This window comes from Notothenia coriiceps, unplaced genomic scaffold (assembly GCF_000735185.1).
Source record: "Notothenia coriiceps isolate Sejong01 unplaced genomic scaffold, NC01 NC01_scaffold00000339, whole genome shotgun sequence".
In the NCBI taxonomy this organism is placed as follows: Eukaryota; Metazoa; Chordata; class Actinopteri; order Perciformes; family Nototheniidae; genus Notothenia; species Notothenia coriiceps.
The window spans coordinates 54,565-77,202 of NW_011333040.1; the positions used below are offsets into that span (position 1 = coordinate 54,565).

At 39.9% G+C, this 22,638-nt stretch overlaps 1 protein-coding gene across 1 annotated transcript in view; it reads left to right on the forward strand.

Moving 5' to 3' along the window:
• LOC104949706 (catenin alpha-2-like) overlaps window positions 1-17,551 on the forward strand; it is a 34,076-nt gene extending 16,525 nt beyond the window's left edge. The window contains exons 2-6 of the mRNA XM_010776105.1: window positions 10,462-10,657; window positions 13,778-13,944; window positions 14,940-15,059; window positions 16,719-16,985; window positions 17,420-17,551. Coding sequence (XP_010774407.1) covers window positions 10,462-10,657; window positions 13,778-13,944; window positions 14,940-15,059; window positions 16,719-16,985; window positions 17,420-17,551 — 882 coding nt within the window. The remainder of the gene's footprint in view (window positions 1-10,461; window positions 10,658-13,777; window positions 13,945-14,939; window positions 15,060-16,718; window positions 16,986-17,419) is intronic.
• Window positions 17,552-22,638: the final 5,087 nt, after the last annotated feature.

Genomic DNA, 22,638 nt, shown 5'->3' on the forward strand with positions numbered 1-22,638 from the left:
CCTGCCTTATGGCCGGGTAGCGTGGGGTTCCTGCTCCGTGGCCACACACGCGCCACACGGTTCGCGCGCACTGCGACGCCACAGCGAGCTCATGGGCGGAACAATGGAGCAGACCCCCGAGCTCTTCATGCGTCACGAGCGTCAAGCAGAGGCAACCCTGGATTGGGGCTTAGCTTGCTGAAAGGCGGACTCTCGTCCACGACGACCGACACCTCCGTCCAGCATCTTGGAAAGACTGGGAGAAATGCCTCTTCTCATCCTCCGCCTGCTGGGGCTAAGTTCTTCCCCTCATAGCGGATCTGGAGGTCTCCTTGGCCACAGTCAGGCCAGGGGGATGTCCAGCTGGACGCAGCCGCGTTGGCACACGGCCTGACAATCCAATACTGAGGCAGGGCGAAGCTGCGTGTGCCTTTCGCCCGGGGGAGCTGGACATCGCCTCCGGCTGGGCAGCATCTGGGGCAGATGAAAGCGAAGATATTATCTCGTCGCTCCATCCGAGTCGGATAAGGAGAAACTCAGGGCATCCTCTTCATCCTCCTCCATATAATATCCAGCCCCAGACCATTCCGTCCGCGGGTGGAACCACGGTGAGGTCCAGTTGGGAGCCCCAGCATGACAAGCGCGGGGCTCCGTTCTCGTGGCTCTTGCCCGCCACGGGATCGCCAGCCTGACACGGCGCTGGGCTCCGATTCACGCGGCTACCGCTGTTTTTGAGCCCCAGCCTGTCACACGCGGGGCTACAATCTCCCGCGGCGGAAGCCAACCATGTTCCCCGTTCGCGGCAGGCGAAAACAACGACATGAAGGGTCCTGTCCCGACAAGTGCTACGGACGGCCGCGTTAGCCCGTCGGCGGAGCGTCGCTGATGGTCGGAAGCGGGCAGAATGCCCGCACGAACCGGGGGTATCTGATATGTCTTCCAGGACAGAGATGTTCCAGCCCAAGGCAGGACGAGCAGACCTGGTGTGAGTCCGTGCCCGAGATCTTAAACCCGCAGCCGCAGAGCCGAGCATCCGAGCCTCCGACTCCTCTGGTGTGAGGGAGAGAAGGGTCCATCCTAGTTTGCCGGGGTGTCGGCGCGGAGGGACAAGCTAGTAACAGGTATGTTACCGAAAAAAATCCAACCTTATCGTTATTCCGAAAGGAAAAAACGACGGGGTAGATATTTCTTTAAAAAATATTAACTGGTGTGTTAATATCTTTCTTATCTCCGTCTCCTCTGGTGTGAGGTGTAGAAGAGTCCGTCTTCGCTCGCCGAGGTGTCGGCGTAGAGGGATAAACTAGCAACAGGTATGTTACTGTTTGAAGAAAAAAATCAACAATACCGTTATTTCGAAAGAAAAAACGGCGGGGCAGATTACAATATTAACTGGTGTGTTGATATTTGTTCAGTTCTTCTGCAAAGCAAAAAGTAACCGGCAAGCGCCCGTCGACCGAATGTTAGCTTGGGTTCAGTCTGTGGACCGTTAAGCTAGCCCGGCTACTGAAATTCGAGATCTGCTCTGAAGCGAGAAGAGGTGTTTGAATGACGCTGCGACGTAGCGCAAGCTACTTAAAGGGTGGGTGGATTCCCTGACGTAGACGTCAAGATCACCAGCCAATCAGGATTGGCGTAATGAGATTGATGCTTCTGTTTGCATACGCGTTGAGGCGCATCCCATAGTGAGACATCGAACGGAGTGTTATGAATGAGAACTGAAGCACTCGGATACATTTGTCAACATGTTGCTAATGGAAATACAAGCCAATTCGTGTGGATGAGATTTTCTAGATTATCACACATCCGCATCAGAGCCATGTCCAAATATATTCTTGTCTGCGCAGCCATTTTTTATTATTTGTTCCCATAGTGCACCTGTGATCTTGCCTTTTTTGTGTGTGACTGTGGCCGTTTCTCAATGTCGAGTAAACCTGCTGCAGAGCCACTATTTCAAGTATACTACGTCATCGAGTGGTGCCAAAGGACTGTTTAAATGCCCTGCATTCGGCGCCACTCGATGACGTAGTATACTTGAAATAGTGGCTCTGCAGCAGGTTTACTCGACATTGAGAAACGGCCCGTGTGTCTGTGGTCATTGCTGGGTGTGTCTGTTTGTGTCTTCTTCCTTGCACAATAATTCACAACAATTCCTAGGGGAAGAGAACCGACCCAGGAACTGCCTGTGATCCACAGTCACAGTATTACACTGTCTACATCTGTTTGCAGCTATATTTACCATGTCAATGAACCCTGACATATTCATTTGTTGTTGGTAGCATGACAAGTGCTGTATCTGTTCAGCTGCCAGTAGTTCTTTTGTTATTATTTGTTTGTAATGATTAAACGCTTTTGTTGACTGTCAGCCTAATCCCTAAAAATCTCTGAACTCGTGCTGAGAGCTCACTGGTATTTTGTGCACACTTTTCTGGAATAACTACATTTTAATTTAAACACCTCTGTGACACTTGAATATGTTGACCATTAATAGCAACATGGCCAATTTTAACATTTATACTGTGCAATAGCAGTATTGAATGCTCCCAGCTTCCACATCATGTTGATTACAATCTTTAAAAAGGCAAACTTCCAATCAAATGCATGAAAATTAATGCACTCTTTTCACAACACTTATGAATCCGCATTGCACATAATGTACGATTGTGTGTAAATGCATGCTCCTGAATTCCACTTCCATAGTTAGGCATAGCTTACACACAATCGACAATCAGTTGATTATGACCTATTTCACCAAAATATATTCCATGATGCACAGCTGCACTATTCATGGCACATGTAGTGTTGCAAATGAATGAGTCACACATTCTATATCTTATTCATCATCATCAGAGAGGTAATCAACACTCATTTTAATATTGAAATTTATATTGAAACAGACTTTTCACAGTAAAGTATAAGCAAACAAATAAAATAAATAAATTAAAATAAATTAAATAAAGTATACATCACATTACTATGTTGATTTAATATGTTTATCACACTGAGCTGGTTCTAAAAAAGGTCTGTGTACACAGGTGACAAGTGCCCAAATTATTTTTAAATACCAATTATTATGTTGGCAATAGCAACAATGCATGCATTTTTGCTGTGCATAATTATTTTGTTTACATCCCACCCATGGGTTAAGAAGGGCTATTTAGTGATAACACTGTGTAGGACCCCTGCAGCACGGACAAATATAATGAGCCAAACTGTTCAGTGTGTCTCTTCCCCCCTCAATAAGTGTTCACTTTTTAGTCCCCCCCTCATCAGACAGAACACAGCCCTCTTTAGTTGGCAAATAATTACATATTTTATACTATCGCATCATATGGGCAGACATTTCATTTCTCCTTGAACTCTTTTTCCATCCCCTTATGTCAACTCTTATCATTCCAACTCTGGAGTATTAATGCCTATAAAAAATATGTTTGCTTACTGAAATATTTGTGGGTTCAGTGAAAGCCAGTTGTGGAATTGGCTCAGGGCCACCCCTGGCCAACTTGTGGCCACACGCAAAGTTATGGGGGGGGGGTTCAAGTGGGGCCTCGCACCGGCGAAACTGTGCTGTACTCACAAGATGAGGCTCCCTCCGCGAGATGAGGCCCCCTCCGCGAGATGAGGCCCCCTCCGCATTGGCTTAAGTAATAGAGACATGTCGGTTCACTCATTCCCACGACTCACTGCTTTGAGTCATATCTCGCCACCTGTTTTTATATTCTATAAGTTATTGCAATCTATTTCGATGTAAATTACTGCTTATTTTATTGCTATCTTACTATATTTCTATTACAGTGTTCTTAATATAGTAGCTATCTGTGTACTTTTTAAATTCTTTGTTTTTTATTTTTATGTATATGCACCATGACACCTAGTCAACTTTCTTGTACACGTGAACCTACCTGGTAATAAACCCGTTTCTGATCTGATTCTGATTAACACATACCGTTTCATAAATTCCGAGCTGAGGTACACTCTCATTAAGTATGTGTCTTTTAAAGCTACTGTCCTTTGCTTTTTACCTTTAAATATTGCTGGGTGATGATAACGGGACTTAAAAATGTAATAGTCTAGCAAATATATATATCTATATATATATGACCATATCTACATAGGAAAGCTTGTTGTATGTTAGCAGACAGGCCTGAGAGATGCCATCATAACTTGTGGCTGTATGGAAATAACCCCAGTGTGGTCTTGCATGAAAATTCAAGCAGTGCTACCATTACCCACGATAAATGGACCGACCCAGGGCCAATTACCAGCTGGCCGAAAAGGGCAAAGCTTCATTGCCGAGACACTGCATTTGTTTTGTTCCGTATTAGGCCACATTTGGATGCACTTGGCAAACATTACTGTGGTCCACTTACTTTCCTTTTGCAAACTTATTTTATTTCTCCTTCCCTGAGGGATCCTTTTGATAAGTCTGTGTGTCTGGTTGTTTTTATTACTTGGATAGGTAACAACACATTCAGGCTATTTTGTGTTGAAGACATGATAGGCACAACATATCTGTATGACATTAATTGACTACACATTGCAAAGGTAGGCCCTGTGGCTATGCAAGAGAACAGTTTGAACACTAAACCTTGAATCGTTGGACGACCACATGTGCCCCGTAGTAAAATATATATGTTGATACATGGTGATAGAGATCACTGGATATACATCTTTACACAATTTCACAATTCTGCTTTGATCCTATAAACTCGTATGTTTCGAGATATGGATGTTAGTTACAGTAACTTGCTGTGGCACATGAAGATACAGCATACAGAAGCTCCCATGAACTTTGCTTCATTTTTCTTTTAAGTGTTGCAATTCTGTCTTTATTCCTGAAGCACAAACTAAGCTAAAAAAAACTAGGACATATGGATATTCCACTACCAAGCCTGTTCCTTGCTGATATCGTGCTGTAGGAAATAAGATGGATAAAATAAGACTAGCTTACCCAGAGGTCTCGGACTCAGTCATAACATCCCAGATTTAGCTGTTGAACTTAACGGCAAATACAATAGCAGACTCTGTTGATAGGAGGTAGAAATGTTACCATCAATATCTATAATGCCTCTAAGTTGTTAAGATTTCCCGCATGTCACATTTGAATGTTAACATATTTCCACCAGAGACTTCACCTTTGTTTTGTTGCTGTTGTTTATATTCCTGCTGATGAATATACACAAATCCACCACCAAAATGCACTACAATTTAGTTTTGTAATTTCTTCTTTACCATTTTCGGACTAAGCTTCAACTGCATTTCATTGTGTGACCCTGTGTTGCAGAACGTCTATAAAGGATTGTTGAATCCTTGTTTCTTGGCAAGAGGGATGGTTGTGTTGAAGTTTGCGAATGTGTCTGTTTACCGGGGATATTCTATTATCCTTTATATTTATTACTTGAGGTGTCTACGGCTTACATCCTGTTGCAACTTTCTTTCCCTGTTTGCTTGTTTTGCTTGATTGTCCCACTCTGCCTGTCAGTGCTGAACATTTTCCAATAGCCACACAGACAGACTTTTTGTTCATATGCTGTTTCTCTGTGGAAGTGACAGTGATTAAACTTGGATGTCTCGGCGAGTAAAAAGCTTTGGGGTCCAAGGAACTCCTTCAGCCTGAAACAAACACGCTGCCTTTCCAGCCTTCAATGTGTGTCCCTCTAAGGACACTTTTTAGAGGGAAATCGGATTCCCACACATCATCTAATCAGTGTAAACTGCCTGTTTATATAGGTCCTTTAAATTAGTTTGCTGTCCATGCTTCTAGGAATACACAGCCTTAAATTAGCTTGCTGGTACTAAATCACTTCAACTGTCATGTCTGTCTTTGAACAGTACAGCCTGGTGTAGTGCATGTTGGCTCACTCACTGTCACGCTGTCATGGCTTATTGGGACACTTAAACAGAACAGAGCCATTGTTAATTGTATTAGGCACTCATGCTTTTCCTGCAAACTCAAGCTGTCTGCTCTGACAAAGGCCTATAATGCACATGTTTTGATACGTTTGCAGCTGTTTCCTCTGTCCTCTTGACAACATGCAGCTACGACTCTGCATGCAGACCCAGCAACATATAATAGAAATAGCACAGTTTGATCGGTATAGGTAGATACATGAAATCAGCCTCAGTGCATGCTGTGAGGTTATTGCGGGCATACTTAAATATACTATTTTTTTTGTTGTAAGTTTGCAGAACAGCACGCCAACTTCCTTTACTTTACTGAGCCATTCCCTTCAGAAGGCTGCCTGACACATGCAGTAACCTTCTCTTTGTGTATTCCACAGCTCTGCGTTAATGAATAAATGAGCATTTGAAGTGCAGATGAATCATGCAGAGTCATACCCATCACTCGGTATCCTGATCCTCTGTTGTATTGAAGAGCTGCTCAAGGCATGATTTAGACATAAAGGTAGGGTTCAGCCAGGATAAGAGATACATCTAAAGCATACTCTTGGCGTATTATCTTCCAGCAAACATTTCAGAAGAAAGTAGACACTGCAACAGATAGCCCCCACAGTTTCTTTATTATTTTCAACAGTTCCTCTTACTTCTGTGACATTATTAAAAGTAATTACTGTATATCTGCAAAACCACTACACCAAGAGAAATGTAGGTTCCTTAAGGAATGTAATGAACTAGGGCTGCAACTAACAACTATTTTGATAATCGATTAATCTGTCGATTATTTCTACGATTAGTCGGATAAAAAACTTGCCTTTCCAAATTGACAACATCAACACACAAAAACAACCCAAATGTAGGATATAAAACATATGCAAAAGTTATATAACAGCTTGTTTTGAGCAACATATATGTCCCTTTTAGGTTGCTCGAACAAAAACAATGTTCTTTCAAATTATCATCAATAATAACTAACCTAACTGTAGGCAATACAACATGGCAATAAAGATGTGTCTGTTTTTCCTTTTTTAAGTTCTAAAAAGCATACATTTTATCCCTTTTTTGTTTTCAAATTATGTGTATAATATAATTCAAAATAGTCACATATTAAATAATCTCTGGAATCTGGTGAAAAATGATAATGGATGAAGATACTTTAATATTTAGCAATTGAAAATAGTATGAAATGACATGATGAAGTGATGAAAGGACTTATCTGTCATCCTTCTTCCAGCAGACATATTTACAGTGCTGCCTCTCACCCACTGTGTTAGTTGCCAGCTGTTGGCAGTGAATCTACTGTGTAATGGTATGAGCAGCCAACTTATGGATGTCATTAGGCCCGGTTATTGCTCTGCTTGATTGAAAAACAGCTAAAAAATATATAATGCCATTTTAAAGGACCGAGTGCACTGCAAACACTATTTCCACATGATTATAGTGCCACCACGCACAGTCCCAGACACATTGAATTATGTTTTCATTAACACTGCAATGAAGTCAGATCTCAGTCTCCACTTCTAAACAATGAACCTCAATGAGACTTCAATAAACACAATGTGATCATTGATGAAAACATACTACACATCCAACCACACAAGAGTAAACATTGTATTGAACATTTCCACATTGTATTTAAGCTATTCTGTGCACAAATAATCTACTTTCAGCAGGGTAGTTCGGTGAAAAACTGCATTTAATGTTAAGGGGATTTGTTCCCTTTCACTGCCTATTCAGCACTATGGAAAACTTCACTATGACTTTATCCCTGAGTTAAAAAAATATATCTTATTATTAAAATAAAACACCATGTTGAGATGAAATAGCCCATGGTGAGATTTGTTAGTTTGTAGACACTTAATTTTGTGTTGATAACCTAAGATTTTTTTTCAGCCATGTGTGTTAAAAAACAGTGCCAATAACTATTACCATGTCATTAAGCTGTTCAAAAACTAGCATAGTGACTTTGATAAGTGGCCTAACTGTTGAACAGCTGTCTTCATCTGTGGTTCCCCCATATAAAGTAATATTATGTAATGTTATACCCTTTTGGTTTAGGATTATAATACGATGGTGCTACAATCAGACGTACTATAGAACAGGCTATTATAGTGTTGTAATTTGGGACCTGCACAGGCGAAAATCACTTTCTGCACCTGCTATCGAATGAACTTGGACACATCTACTATTGATTCACTTGCTGATAAACAATCTCAAGACTTCCCAATGAGGTTTGTGAGTGAGAAGTTGAAATAATAGGAAGTTTGTTTGTTTCTGTTTTTGTCGGCGGTGATGAATCCACTCTTTCATGTGGGCATCCAGCACATTGTGTGTGTCTGTGTGTGAGGTGTCGGGTGATTGTGCGCACAGGTTTGTGTGTGCTTTCATGTGTAAATATAATGATGAGTTATTGATTCAACAAACTTAGATTTAAATGAACACACCATTGCACTTCATAATGAGCTTTCGTTCAGCTGTGTGTGGTGAAGTTGAGCGGACGAGCTGATGGTAGACAGATGTATCAAAGTTAGTTGTCAGTGTGGCTTTTAACACAGAACCTACAAATCAAAAATGTTGTAAATTATGAATTGGGCCTACGTTTTAGTGCAAAAATACTTGGATAACTCAGTGTTATTATCAGCCCTACTATTCCTGGATCCATGCTGAGCGAGGACATACATCATTGAAGTGTTTATTCCAGTCTCGAAGCCCTTAAGTAATACAGCCTAGACAGGACATAACTTTGCTTTTAGGGGCTTTCCAGAATGGGAGTCTCTGATATATTCTAATCATATCACCCCATTGTGTAAGTGCGGCTACTGTCAGACTGATACTCCTACAGCAAAATCTGTGTGAGTGTGTAATGAGCAATCCTGTCCATGTGCTTCCTCCGTGGTCTTAGACTGACATATTGTGTTCAGCTAGGATGTATCGGCATACAATAATTGGAATATCTCCACCCCTTTGTGAATTATTGACACGCAGCAGTGATTGGTTTCATGGCCTCCTGAGAGTTTATTATAAGTAAGATTTTCTGTTTCAGACGTGGTGATACATTTGCTTTGATGCAGGGTGTCCGCGGGGTCTTACAAAGTATTAAAAGTTGATAAATCAATTTAGTGAAAATTAAGGCTATTAAAAAGTATTAAACGTCATTTTCCAAGGTATTACATTTTGTAGCAATGTATATAAGTATATACATTGTCCAAAGAGTTTGTATTCTACAGTTATCCTGAATGTAATCATTGCGTAGGCGTGTAGTGTGATTCTTTGTACTTTATTTATGGCATCCCGTTGGATCGCACGCTCACTGCTTGATAGCGCGCGAAGATCCGTTTACGCCGGTTGTTAAACAACATAGTTATGGGGAAATGCAAGTTTGCGTCCAAATGCTTGGAAGATAAGGAGGACAATCAATACTGTATATAGTAAATGTGAGGTAAAGTGTGTCGCCAATGTTAAAACTTCAAGTGGCAATGAGGTCTTAAAATGTATGGAAAGGGTCTTCAGGATTCCTGCATATACCCTGTGGTGGCAATGGCACTTTCATGAGTCCTTGTCCAAAATGGGCCTTTTTTCAAGTGACCCTATAAGATCATCAATAACATGAACCAACACGTGGTGTTTGCATTATACATATGTCCCTGTATGTCATTAACTTGATTGACTGTCTGCTTTGTAAAAGAAAATCAATAGTTGAACTGTCCAATACCTAACAGCTTCTCGATGCTTTCTTAATGGAAAGTATCTTATTACTGTACATTTTTTTACAAAACAACATAACCCTGCTAATGCTCTCTGTACAAATACATTTAGATCAAGGGCTCATTTGGCAGGATACAGTAACACATCATATTATTGATTATGTGTAGTGTAGCAAGAGCTGAGATCATCTGAGGCTCATTTCAGTTACGTTTTCGTGCGGTGAGACTGACATCTTGATGAAATGACTGTACATTACAGCAGTCCTACTTAAGCAGAGGGATATTACCATTGAGTCCTGTCTAAGATGAGGCAATGCTCCTAATTGAAATGTAGTTTCTGTCACTGTAGCATTCATAATGAATTGCCTCATTATAATCATGGAAGCACTCGTTATAAAGTCATGAATAATTGTTTTCAAAGATGTTTCCCTATGCATTCACAAACCAACAGGAAAAAATATATTCCCAAGTAGTTTTTCTGATAACGAAAAAACAGGAGCATGACATAGTTTTGTACTGTTGGTCATTTAAATCGAGATTTAAATACGATTCATCAAAAATAAATTATTATATTAAATAATAATGCTGCTTTATTCATTTACTATGATTTTCTCACATAAGAATAAACACAAAATGTCATAAACGCATTTAAAAAATATACCTATAACTGTTTTTGTGTCATTTTCAATTTACAGCTTAAATCATAACTCTGTTCTTTATTATAATTGTCAGTTGCTGATCTCTACAAAGTGTCATAACCTCCAATGCCAGGATAACACTATCCCATTGAAAATGCAAAAAGCCACAAGATTTCACTGTTTCATTTGTTTTATATATTGTGATTGTTACTCAACCATCTGTAATGACCTGTCCTCTCTCCCAGGTGACTACCCTGGTTAACACCAGCAGCAAAGGGCCATCCAGTAAGAAGAAGGGCCGCTCCAAGAAGGCCCATGTCCTGGCAGTGTCTGTTGAGCAGGCTACCCAGAACTTTTTGGAAAAGGGTGAGCAGATCGCCAAAGACAGCCATGACCTCAAGGAAGAGCTCATTTCTGCTGTGGAGGATGTCCGTAAGCAAGGTGAGTTTGTTGGATGTTCTTGCAGAGCAATATTTATTGTTTTACAGCTGTTGTATCTTTCTAAAGCAGCATCTATCATCAGTAAGGTTTCCTACTTGAGGTTAGTCTCTTTTAAGGTCCTTCTGTTACCATATCCAAAGGGTTTTGTCTGACTGTCTAACTTTTTTAATGTTTTCTGGAAACTTTTGAAAAGACACAATATTAAAGATCTGAAAATAATAGAAAAAAAAGTATATATTTTACATTTGGTTTTATTTACTTGAATGTCAGCACTCAAACAGCTCAGCTTAAAGGAGTAACTTGATGTACTTACTAAAAACATCTGACACCTGTCTCTCCTGTCTCTAAACAAATCTATTTTCAAAATGTCTATTACTGCTTTGCATTCAAAATGTAACTGTGTGAACACACCTTTTTTATTAAATAAAGGTTACACAATGTGAACAATCTGTGATATATGAGGTTTATAGGGCAGACTAAAACACAAGAACACCTTTGTGATACGTTACTCACTAATACGGCCATACTGAATGTGCCAATGTGGAACATAATGAACATGAAATCGTGCAGATTGTACAGATATATTTAAGTGGATCTCTAAATGATTAATATGGCTGGCACTATTTTCCAGCCATTTTTTTTCTGTGAGAGGAATGCAGTGCCAATGTTTTCTCTTGCATTAAAGGCAGGGAGAGTAATTGCTCTGGAAATTGTAATGTTGGAGAAAGTTTTTAAGTGCTCACTGCTCAGTGTTAAAAAGAACAAGTCAAATGTCTAAAGTTGTGTTTTTTGGACAGTTGTAGACAAGAGTGGCAAGCCTTCTAAGCCATTAAAAATAACGGCTTAGTACCCATTAGTTTCGGGCTATACTTGGTGCATGAACCTTCATGAATGTAATGAGCCTAATTATGGAGTTGTTTACCCTAAAGTCATGCATCGTTAAAGCTTAGACTGTCTGTGATGTGATGTGCCTTGCTGAATTTTATGACATTATAGAAGCCCAGTCTCATTACCAACAATCTGGAAATGTCAGATGTTGGTTAACACTACAACTTCTGCATGAACACATCTCTTACTTCAAAAATCATGCTCAATCTTTCCCGAGAACTCTGTCCGTTTCCAAAGTTTATTTTCTGTGCTGAGTGCAAGTCAGGGAGCCTTTATGCGAATCAGATGTTTGTCCCCAGAATGGAATTGGATTCCCTGTTGAATAGCTTCATCAGCAAAAAGAGTATAATGGAGCACAGCATACGGTGTGTTGTGTTGTTGCCGTATTCCTCATCCTGCACTGTCAGCTCCACTTGGCCGCCAATGCTGGTGAACACTGACTTGAATGCGTTGCTCTTTTCAGGCGTGAAATAGACTGTTGCCATACAGGTCACCGCAGCTGACTCAAAAAAGAAAAATATCAATCTTTCCACCTGTTTGGCATGAGATCCAAAGCCTAATGTAGGCTGTTTTTAAAAAGTTCATGGAAATGTTATATCTTAAAGCCATGTTTTGAACGTGGCACTTTTTTGCACTTGTGTTTGTATGTCAAGGTCAACTTCATTGCCAATCTTTCAGTTTGAGTGTACAGACAGAGAAATCAAAATACCGCTTCCCCCAATCCCAAAAAAAAAAATATGTATACAATTTGTATATCCTATAAATACACAATCAACACATGTATACATGTGCACAAGATAAAAAAACACAACAATCAATATATACAAAATAACAGTCGCTTCAATATCTCTGGGAATGTACATTAGTGCAATATTGAGTAATTACACTGCACTCATGAATAATTACACTGCACATTGATGGCAGGACTCTGCCCTTTGAATAAAGCAATGAATAAAACCCTGTACTTGGAAAAAACTTTACTTTGACCAACACTAAACTTGACAATGAACATTAATACTCCATATCTCTTAACCTTTAACTGCCATTATGAACATATGGGCAAACTGAAAAGCTCTTCTCCACAGAAGTGGGCTGCTGATGGGACTCTCACTATATTCTCTCTTTACACACTCTTAAGCCAGGTACGATATAATTACATGTCAGGGAACACCATTTTAGTCATATCATTAAATCTATGAAGCTAGAAATATGGCATGTTGACCAGCAGACTTTAACAGAATTTCTCCTTCAGCAGCAGATAGAGATGGCACCATCAGCCTAGTAAAGGTCATTGGGATATCAATTGTAGAACACCATTAAACATGTCATGACCTCATCATCCCAAAACACAGATGCTGAATTTAGATCAAAGAGGCGTTCATTTATCACACCCTTTCTATTCAATATCTCGCCAGCTCATCACTGTGGCACTACCAGCAAAAGTCTGTTTAATAACCTGCCATGTGTATGTGTGTTATCAGGGTGTGTCAGGTTGATGTTTTAATGATCTGATTAGGTGTCTGTTTCTGTCCCTTTTTACACAGTACACCTAACATTTTATTTTCTCTTTCACAAGATCTGGCCCGCTCACTCTGATAAAGACAAGACACATTGGGTTGAATAAACCATGGTGTACTGGAGAAGGGTTATGTCGTGTGTTTCATTTTTGAGGGCCAACCATTGACCCACTGCCACTTTGCTGCTGACCCAGCAGGAAAACCTTTAAGTTTCATTACCATATTCTCTCACCGATGGCCGGTTGTATGCAAACATGATAATACATATTAAAAAGGTCAATGTAGTTGGTCCCTTTTGGACATGGACACATGCATATGTTATTTGAGGCGAAATGGTTAAAGGAAAGTCATTACTAAACCTCTCTGCAACACATTATACACTCTCTAGTCATAATGATTCTGTAAGTTACAAGCTCATTGATATTTGTGGTTGTGTGGGCTTGCGCAAACTCGGGAAAGCCACTTTCTGATCTATATTGTCTAACAAAAAACAGTTTTATGAGCTCTGAATTAGATTAAGGAAGGAAGCGGTGGGCCTTTAATTGGTTATATACACTCCAGAGACACATAAAAACACTTCTTCAACTGGAGATGAGTAAAAATAAGTTGTATGCAGGTTGCACACTCAAATACACACATACTAATTTACTGTCTGCTCTAAGGCAACATATAATGTCACTGTTCCACTGACAGTTCTCTCCCTTTGCTCTTGCAGGAGAGGCGATGCGTATTGCCTCGTCAGAGTTTGCTGACGACCCGTGTTCCTCTGTGAAGCGTGGCACTATGGTGAGGGCCGCCCGCGCCCTGCTCTCTGCTGTCACCCGCCTGCTCATCCTCGCTGACATGGCGGATGTCATGAGGCTGCTGGCCCACCTGAAAATTGTAAGGGGGATCACCACCTTATTTTGAATGACATAATATGTTATTTTGCAAAATAACTTTTGTTAAGCTAGCATATTGTCCCTTATGGTATTGTGGTTGAGTAGTCAGAATACTTGATTCAACATATATACCGTATATATATATATATATATATATAAATGACACACTCCCCAATCTTTGTTGTGATTGTATCAAGAAGACTTGAATGCAAAGTGTTTTACTGAACTAGTAAGGTCAGATTTTAAAGAAGGGGCTTTGTGGTGTTGTGCAGTCCACATAGACAATGTATGCTTTTATCACAACCTCTGCACACATTAGCATATAGATGAGGCATAGAGGAGTATCCTGGGAACACACATCTGACTGTACTGTATGAATATCACACCATAGTGTCCTGGTGTGATTAACTACACATATCCATCCCACTCACTGCCTGAGTTTTTTAGTCCTTTATAGTGAACATTTCCGGCTTTGAGAAATACGTTAATGCAGGGTGGAAAGAATGATAAGCAAGTGGTATAATCTGAAACAAACTCCGGCTTGCACGCACTTTCATTCTCACTTTGTCCCTCTCTCACAAACACATACGCTCTCAAATTCTCGAGGCCCACGGAGGAGCTTAACTTGAGCCAGTATAAGCCCTGCCATCAAAGGCCACTGAAAAGTTATCCCTCTCTCTTCTCTCTTTCCCATTACATCTGGTGTGCCACTTTCATTAGTGATTGAAATGAGTTTAGAATCAGAAAGTAACTGCAAAAGGAAAGGAGATAGCTGAAGTGAAACACATTAAAACTGCACAACTTAACGATTATAGTGTTTTAAAAACCCGGCTGCATTTAAACAGCTTTCCATTATTATTTTACCTTAATGTATGTTGTAACAATTATGGCTTCGGGTTTATTACTGGAGTAAACTATATAGTACAACGCATGCTAGTTTTCAGATGCATCAAAATCGTTTTTTGGAGAGTCTGTATTTATATGTACGTGTTACAGGTGGAGGAGGCCCTGGAGGGGGTTAAGAATGCAACCAATGAGCAGGACCTGGCCAACCGCTTCAAGGAGTTTGGGAAGGAGATGGTGAAGCTTAACTATGTGGCAGCCCGGAGACAGCAGGTAACTTGAAGCCCCTTTAAAAGAAAAAGTAAAACACAACTTGTGTGTCACTTTGGGGTACAGGGTAGCAGAACACTTTTAATACTTTTAAACTTCTCTGTAGTCTGTCTTCTCACATCTTGGTGATTCCCTAACATGTGTAAGTCTTAAGTACAAAGTGCTGATGTCTCAAACTCAAACCAAGTGAGTGTGTTTATTTAAATATAGCCATTATCAGACTTCTACAGAAAATATACGAACAAAATAAATCTGATTGACTAGCAAGTGTTGTTTGGTGTCAAATTCAAACAACATACTGTATATGCATATCATATAATAATGTGCATTTCTACTGCTTTGCATTATCCGTCTAGGGTTGGTTTTCATAAACAGACACACTGCCACTATAATTTTATTAAACGATTCAAATTAAAATGTGGTTATTAGAGCAGACAAATTAACCTTATACCTTATATCTTCAATCCATTATTGAACTAGTAGTTTTGGGGTACTGTAATCAGCACTCGTAGTTAAAACACATTTAAAGTGGCTTATTTCATATAAACATTGATCATTTATGGTATATCGCTGATAAGCAACACAAAGTATTATTTGGATCATTTTAGAATATTATTGCAAGTGATTAGTATTGTTCATGAGGTTGTGCTGTTAACCTTAAAATGTACATTAAGTCATGTAATGGAAAATAATGTTTTTTAGTAGCATTGCAATGAAATTCCTCTAAATCAGCAGCCTATGAGCAGCTGTGCTTACTTCACCCAGGAGGATAAGACATGAAAGTGTTAGAATGTCTTACATGCCCCCCAGTGGGACGAAAAGCTCTGAGGAGATGTCTGCCTTCAAGTGTCATGTTGGCACGTATCCACCCCGCTGAACTGTCCCTGAGCAAAGCACAGCGCTGAATCCCATCCAGCTGCAGGGTCACTGATCTGCTGACGCTGCACTAACCTTGTATGGTTGGAACAACACCAGTTCATCAGATGGGACACAAACGCATTCTTTTGACAGGAAATATCTTGAACTGAGATCAGTTTATTCTCTGTTTGGCACTGTTGTGAATTCATGAGGCCACTTTTTTGATGCAGTGTTCTAACACTCACATATATTGTGTAGGATCTTTAATATTTTGTTAAGAAGAAGAAGACATACTTTATGAAATGTCTTTCCACACTCTGTTGTGTCAGACATTACACACACAGGGGAGGATATACAAGCACACACACAGAGGATATACATACAAGCACACACACAGAGGATATACATACAAGCACACACACAGAGGATTGCATGCACACACACAGAGGATATACATGCACACACAACCACATGCAGATAGGAGAAGTGGCAGAGCAGAGAGGCTGCCAGGTATCCGGTGCCAAGGGAGCAGTTTCAAGGTTAGGTGTCTTTCTCAAGGGCACCTCAGCAGTGGCCTTGGAGGTGAACTGGCACCCCTCCAGTTACCACTCAATATTTTGTTTCTTTGGCCGATCGGGATGTGAACCGACAACCCTTCGGTTCCAAGACCCAGTGCCTATAGACTGAGCCACTGCCGCCTTTTATATATTTAATTTTTTTCATTTTTAATATGCAATCTGTTCTTTTAACACTGAAACAAAATGGTGATTACTGCTTACGTGAGAACATTTATCACCTTCTCAGGAGCTGAAAGACCCCCAGTGTCGAGATGAGATGGCCGCTGCCCGTGGGGCCCTTAAGAAGAATGCCACCATGCTTTACACGGCCTCTCAGGCCTTCCTGCGCCACCCAGATGTGGCGGCCACACGTGCCAACCGAGACTACGTGTTCAAGCAGGTTCAGGAGGCCATCGGAGGCATTTCCAGCGCTGCTCAGGCCAACTCACCTACTGATGAGAAGCACGGCCATGCCGGCATTGGAGAGCTGGCTGCTGCCCTCAATGAGTTTGATGTAAGTCAGCAAGCATGCATTTCTTCTTTAAATACTACATTTAGCACACATATTGTATGTTCAGTCTCTGAAAGCATATTCATTAGCTCTTTAAGGTCATTATTTAAGAAACTGTCTATCTAACACTAAGCAACACACACTTTTCCTTTCTTCCTCTCACACACACACACACGCACACGCACACACACACGCACACGCACACGCACACACAGTCGCTCTCCATAAACATGTATTGCTGCTGCCATCTAGTGGTTATAAATTGATGGTGAACAATTTGTCCTTTAATATATTTAAGTCTGGTAGCTTTGTTGCTGTTTGGACAATTATGTATGTATAGATCAGGACTTTAAGATGGGTTTGGGATCAGGATCTGAAGCCCAGGTATTTTTTTTCATTTCAAACACCCTCTTTAAAATGTGTTGTTATTGCAAAAGAGTCTTGCAAAAATAGAAAACCAGGAGCACTCTCAGGTTAAGGAACACGTGTTTCAGTGTCAAAACAGTGCTGTGATTTTGTTTGCCATTCACTCTCTGATGCTTGATGAGAGCCCATTTGTGTTTGCCTAAACATGTAGATTTTCAGAGCATCTATAAATAGATGCTGCATCATTGCTTTTTAAGATGCCATTCAATACAACATCATTTCTTTAGGATACAATAATGTACTTCTTCCTGGTCACGTTTTATATCAGAAACACAAACATTTTCAGAGATAACCCTAACCCTACTCAGGCCTTTTTTCCATTCTTTAGCTGCAAATAAAGGCTTCTTAGTGATATTTAACTTGATAGCGTATTTATAATCGTGCAGTGTGTAGCCTAGGTAGCAGAAGCAGTTTGAATTATTTTCACACCTGTTCATATGACTTGCTAAACATCCCTTGTCGTTACTGGGATTTAAAGTTATATATTTCTCTAACTCTATCTGAATCTCATCTAATCTTTATGTCTACATGATTAAATTGGACATTTGTTACAAACCCAATGTTATGATTACAAATTACTGCAATTAAAGAAGACAGTGTGCAATGTGGATGTTTGTAGGTAGAAATGTCGTAGGTACTTAATCTCTACATTTCATGATATGAATTGCAGTAAATGCTCTGATTTGCATCTGTAATGAAAGCAGACGAGTTTCTCTCTTCTCTTCCCTCAGTCATTCTGTTTATGACTAACGGATTTACCATCATTTATTTATTTTGAGGTCCATAATGTCACATGTATTTATGTAATGCTCTGTTCAATGAACCACTTATTTAACAATTCAAATACACACCTTATCCTACTTACTCTAACAGTACAGTTTGTGTTTCAGTTATACATTTTCTTTGGTTATGTGTCATAGTTCCCCCCGCTCAAACACTACAATACTGTTTTCTTCTGGAAGGATGAGTGCAGTCTATGAAATATGTGCTGTGCTTTAGTGTTATTGATCCTTCCTGTCCCTAAGGATGCCTGTTTACAGTATGTGAGTGACCCCTTGTGGTCATGTTTGGAGATAGCAAGTTGCTTACATTTTTGACTTGCTACTGCTGTGAGAAGACATTTCACACCAGTGGTCGGCACATATATGTTTAAAAGAGAAAGTCTATATTATGGCCTTTGCTCCCAAGATTTTAAATGTTGCCAATTTTTTATGATTTTGAATAGTTTCTTTTATTTTGCGTATTGACTGGCTAATTGTGCCATTGTATTTGTGTTTTACAGATGTATTCGTCTGCCTGTATTGTCTGTGTTTTATCTTTCTGTCATGCTGCCCTTCTTGGCCAGGTCGCTCTTGGAAAAGAGATTTTAATCTCATTGAGTCTTTTCCTGGTTAAATAAAGGATATATAAGTGGGGTCAATCATACACATAAAAGGGCAAGTCACTTACAGATAAACTTAATACCTAGTTTCTGTTGAACTTGCGCTCATGTTATTCTGCATAAGGCTGTGGCCCAACGTAATCGATTGACTGCGTTTTTATGTAAAACAGTATGGCTTTTGTACAAAAGCAAAAGACCTGCATAATTTGATTTTATTCTGCAGACAGGCAGCAGTTAAATAAAACACATTGCCCTTTGCTTAGCCCTCTATGCTTGCCTGATGCCGGTGCTTGTTTAATTCCTAACTTACCACAGAGACACAGGCTACGGTGGATCGTCTCAGAATAGTAATGACCTGATATACTAGGCTATTAGCCTGAGGCATGGCTCTTACATGGGGACTGTGATGGGCTACATGTTTTTTGCACATGTACTTGTATTAGTGATGTGTTTGGATGGTAAAGAGCATGCACACATACAATGGTGCACAGAATGAGGTGTATATGCAAGTGTTATATAAAGATAATTGGGGCAGCTGTACGCTGTTTTCCACCTAACCTCAAACTCTCACATCCTCCTTTTTATCACTGTGCATCAACCCACAAGCACTCACATTTTCAGTTTGTTGTTGGATGATTGTGTTTATCTGTTTTGGGGGGCTCCTCCCTGTCTTAAGTCAGCCATGACTCTTTTAATATGATGCTGGTTTCAGTACTTTTGTTTATTTTTTGTCAACAATGTGTTGTATGATGGTGTTCATTTAATTGACTATATGGACAAGTTCTTTGCCAAACAGGTGTCATCCCATATTAGTTTTGACTCTTTCATTCTCAATGTATTTAACAGTGTTATTTAGACTAGAGCATCTTTCGCACAGACATTACAGGACATTAAGTCACAGAAAAATGTAGATGCTTGACTAAGCCGTCATAATCATTTACATGCGTTTCAGACATACTGAGGATTGAATAATTCCGATCATACTGTATAAAAGCATTCCTTTTAGCATAGACTGAGGAAAAGAACACAGAGAACCTTTCATCTGCTCTATTTCAAAGGCAAGAATGTGCAATCATCTGTAAAAACAGCACGGACAAATCAGTAAGAATAGATCGCCCGCTATGTGGATTTCTTTCCATCTTTAATTAGAGAAAACACCCTGAGGACACTGTATGTTCTGAAGGAATATTGTGGCTCATATGCCAGTATAATACTAAATAACAAGGATTTTGAGAGCATTGCCTCAACTGCTCCTGAACATGTACAGTCCGTGACACGAAAGGTCAGACACGATTTTTAAATGCAGCGCTCAGATGCGTGTCTATAGCTGGATTGAAAGGGCAGCTTATGAATAAGACAAGGAAAGGGGATGACCTCATCTATTTATTTTTTTCACTGACACGCAGAATTAGTTTGGAAAGCGTCACCTAAGGACACTGAGACACAATATCTATTAAGAGAGAAAGGGGAGGTCAACATCAGTTTGAGTTCACTTCATTTCAATGTCGCTTGGCATATAACAACCCTTTGACTTTAGAGAGGTCGTCATCAATATATTCCAATCATTTCTATTTAAAATGCTGTGTACCTGTCAATGTTTTTCTTGAAACATTTACTTCAATATAAGCAACTAGTCTATCATAAAGATAACATAGCATTTTAAAAACCTGTGTTGAATAACAAAGTGATATTTAAAAAAATATATTATTCAAACAGTAAATACTACAAAGAATGTTTCTAGATCACCCATGATCTGTTAAACCATTTCTCACAGGACATAACTGTTGATATGTTTTGTTATGTGAGCAGTTAGTTAAGACATAAGCTCATTTTCATTATTAATTTCAGTTAACGCATAATGCCATCATATAATAGCCAGTGCTTATTTAGTTAACATCACACCAACATTCATTTCATTTTGTCCAAGCGCTACTCTTGACTGATAAAGGTGAAATGTTGCAATAACAGTTGACAGTGGCAGCTTTAACAGTCTGGAAATATGTTTTAGTATTGGGTCACAGTCTGGGTTTTGGTAAAGGCGGCATAGAATTTGAGGATGGCCACCTTTTGAATTCACTATGCAAGAAAAGCCCTGTCATGTTAAAATGAAAGTCTTTATTTTGGTTTTCTGAGCTCAGTGGGAGGACAGATGGAGTCAGTGCCCTGTGGGTATGTGGGTAAAGACACACTGTGGTGCACAGCTTTTTAGGTCACAGTACACATACACACTGTAGCAATTATATTAGTTGTAAAGAACAAGTAAGAGTTTTTAATTTGACGTAGCACATATTGCAGATAATATATTTTTCAAATTGTAGGAAGATGTGTTTCTGAAGAGGACTCATCTTCATTAGTGAGCATTGACATGTAGGCAGGAAACAGACATAATGTAGCTCTTTCCCTCTCACCTTGTAACCATTTTCATATGCAAAAGATCTGTCTTTGTAAGCCTGTCATTCTACCGCTTTGAGCCTCCTTATCTTTGTACAGTCAAAAGCAAGAACTATCTGATACAGCCTTTTAAAACTGTGACACTGTTGGTCTCTCACACTTATTTGAAGTGTCACACACAAAGACATCCGCCTGTGAGCAGCAGCAAAGTGAGTACTTCTAATGGACCTTTTTTTCTGAAGAAATACAATACACTTTGACTCAGGTATTGTAACTGAGCTTAGGAACCATGCCAATACAAGTATACATTACAAAGGTCTTTACTTTTATACCTCTGTTGCTGATTCCTACCTTAGATGAGTCAAGGACAGCAGGCAGAAGATAGGGATGGCGTCTTTTAACATAATTGTGATTGCATCAAAGTGATTATTCTGTCCTCACCGCTTTTTCTCTCTCAACCAGCAAATTACATTTTCCTCTTTCTGAGCAGGGATAGACGATTGCATTGAACACATGTCAACGTTTTTTTTGTCAATTTTGGCCGAGCCCCGTGTTCTTTGTGTGTCACATCTGTTTTGGCAGGCTCAATGCAAACAGGTGGTCAAAGGTGCAGCTGTTCAAATACATAAGCCTCAGATTTGAAGCATACAGTATATGCATAACATGACCAGCAGATGGCAGTGTTTAATTACTCTCAACACTTGTCCATCCTTTCCCTCTCACTTTCCATTTTTATCCTTTTTCCTGCAAGTCCTTAGAAACAGAGATTCTCAGTCAGGCTCATTCTCCACTCAAAGCAGTCTGTATTACCTTGTATGGCTTTGTGCTAATCATGAGAAGGATGCTATCGTCTGATGCTGCGACAGTCCTTGAATCAAGCTTTGTCAAAAAATAATTCAGTGTTAAAGTTCGCCAGATCCAGCCTTACACATTTGACCCCTCAGCCCACATGCGTAGGATATTAATGATTTCCTTTCTTCCACAAGCCTGCAAAGAGAGCACAATGCAGTTAGCACTTCTCTGTTGTTCCTTTTCCTATCCAAGCACATTTGTCTGATCACAACTCTCACACACCTGCAGCTATCCGACATAAAAACTCAAGAGAATGGTTATAGTTGATGTTAATGTATTGTAAACACACACACACACACACACACACACACACACACACACACACACACACACACACACACACACACACACACACACACACACACACACACACACACACACACACACACACACACACACACACACACACATACACATACACATACACATACACATACACATACACATACACACACACACACACACACACAAGCGCAGACACACACCAAAAAACACACAAAGTGCAGACATGCATACACTAGTAGAACACAGCTTTGAGCCTGCGGCAGAGATCCAAGTCGCACCGGATCATTTTTACCACATTTTTTGTTTCCATCTGCTTGTCCT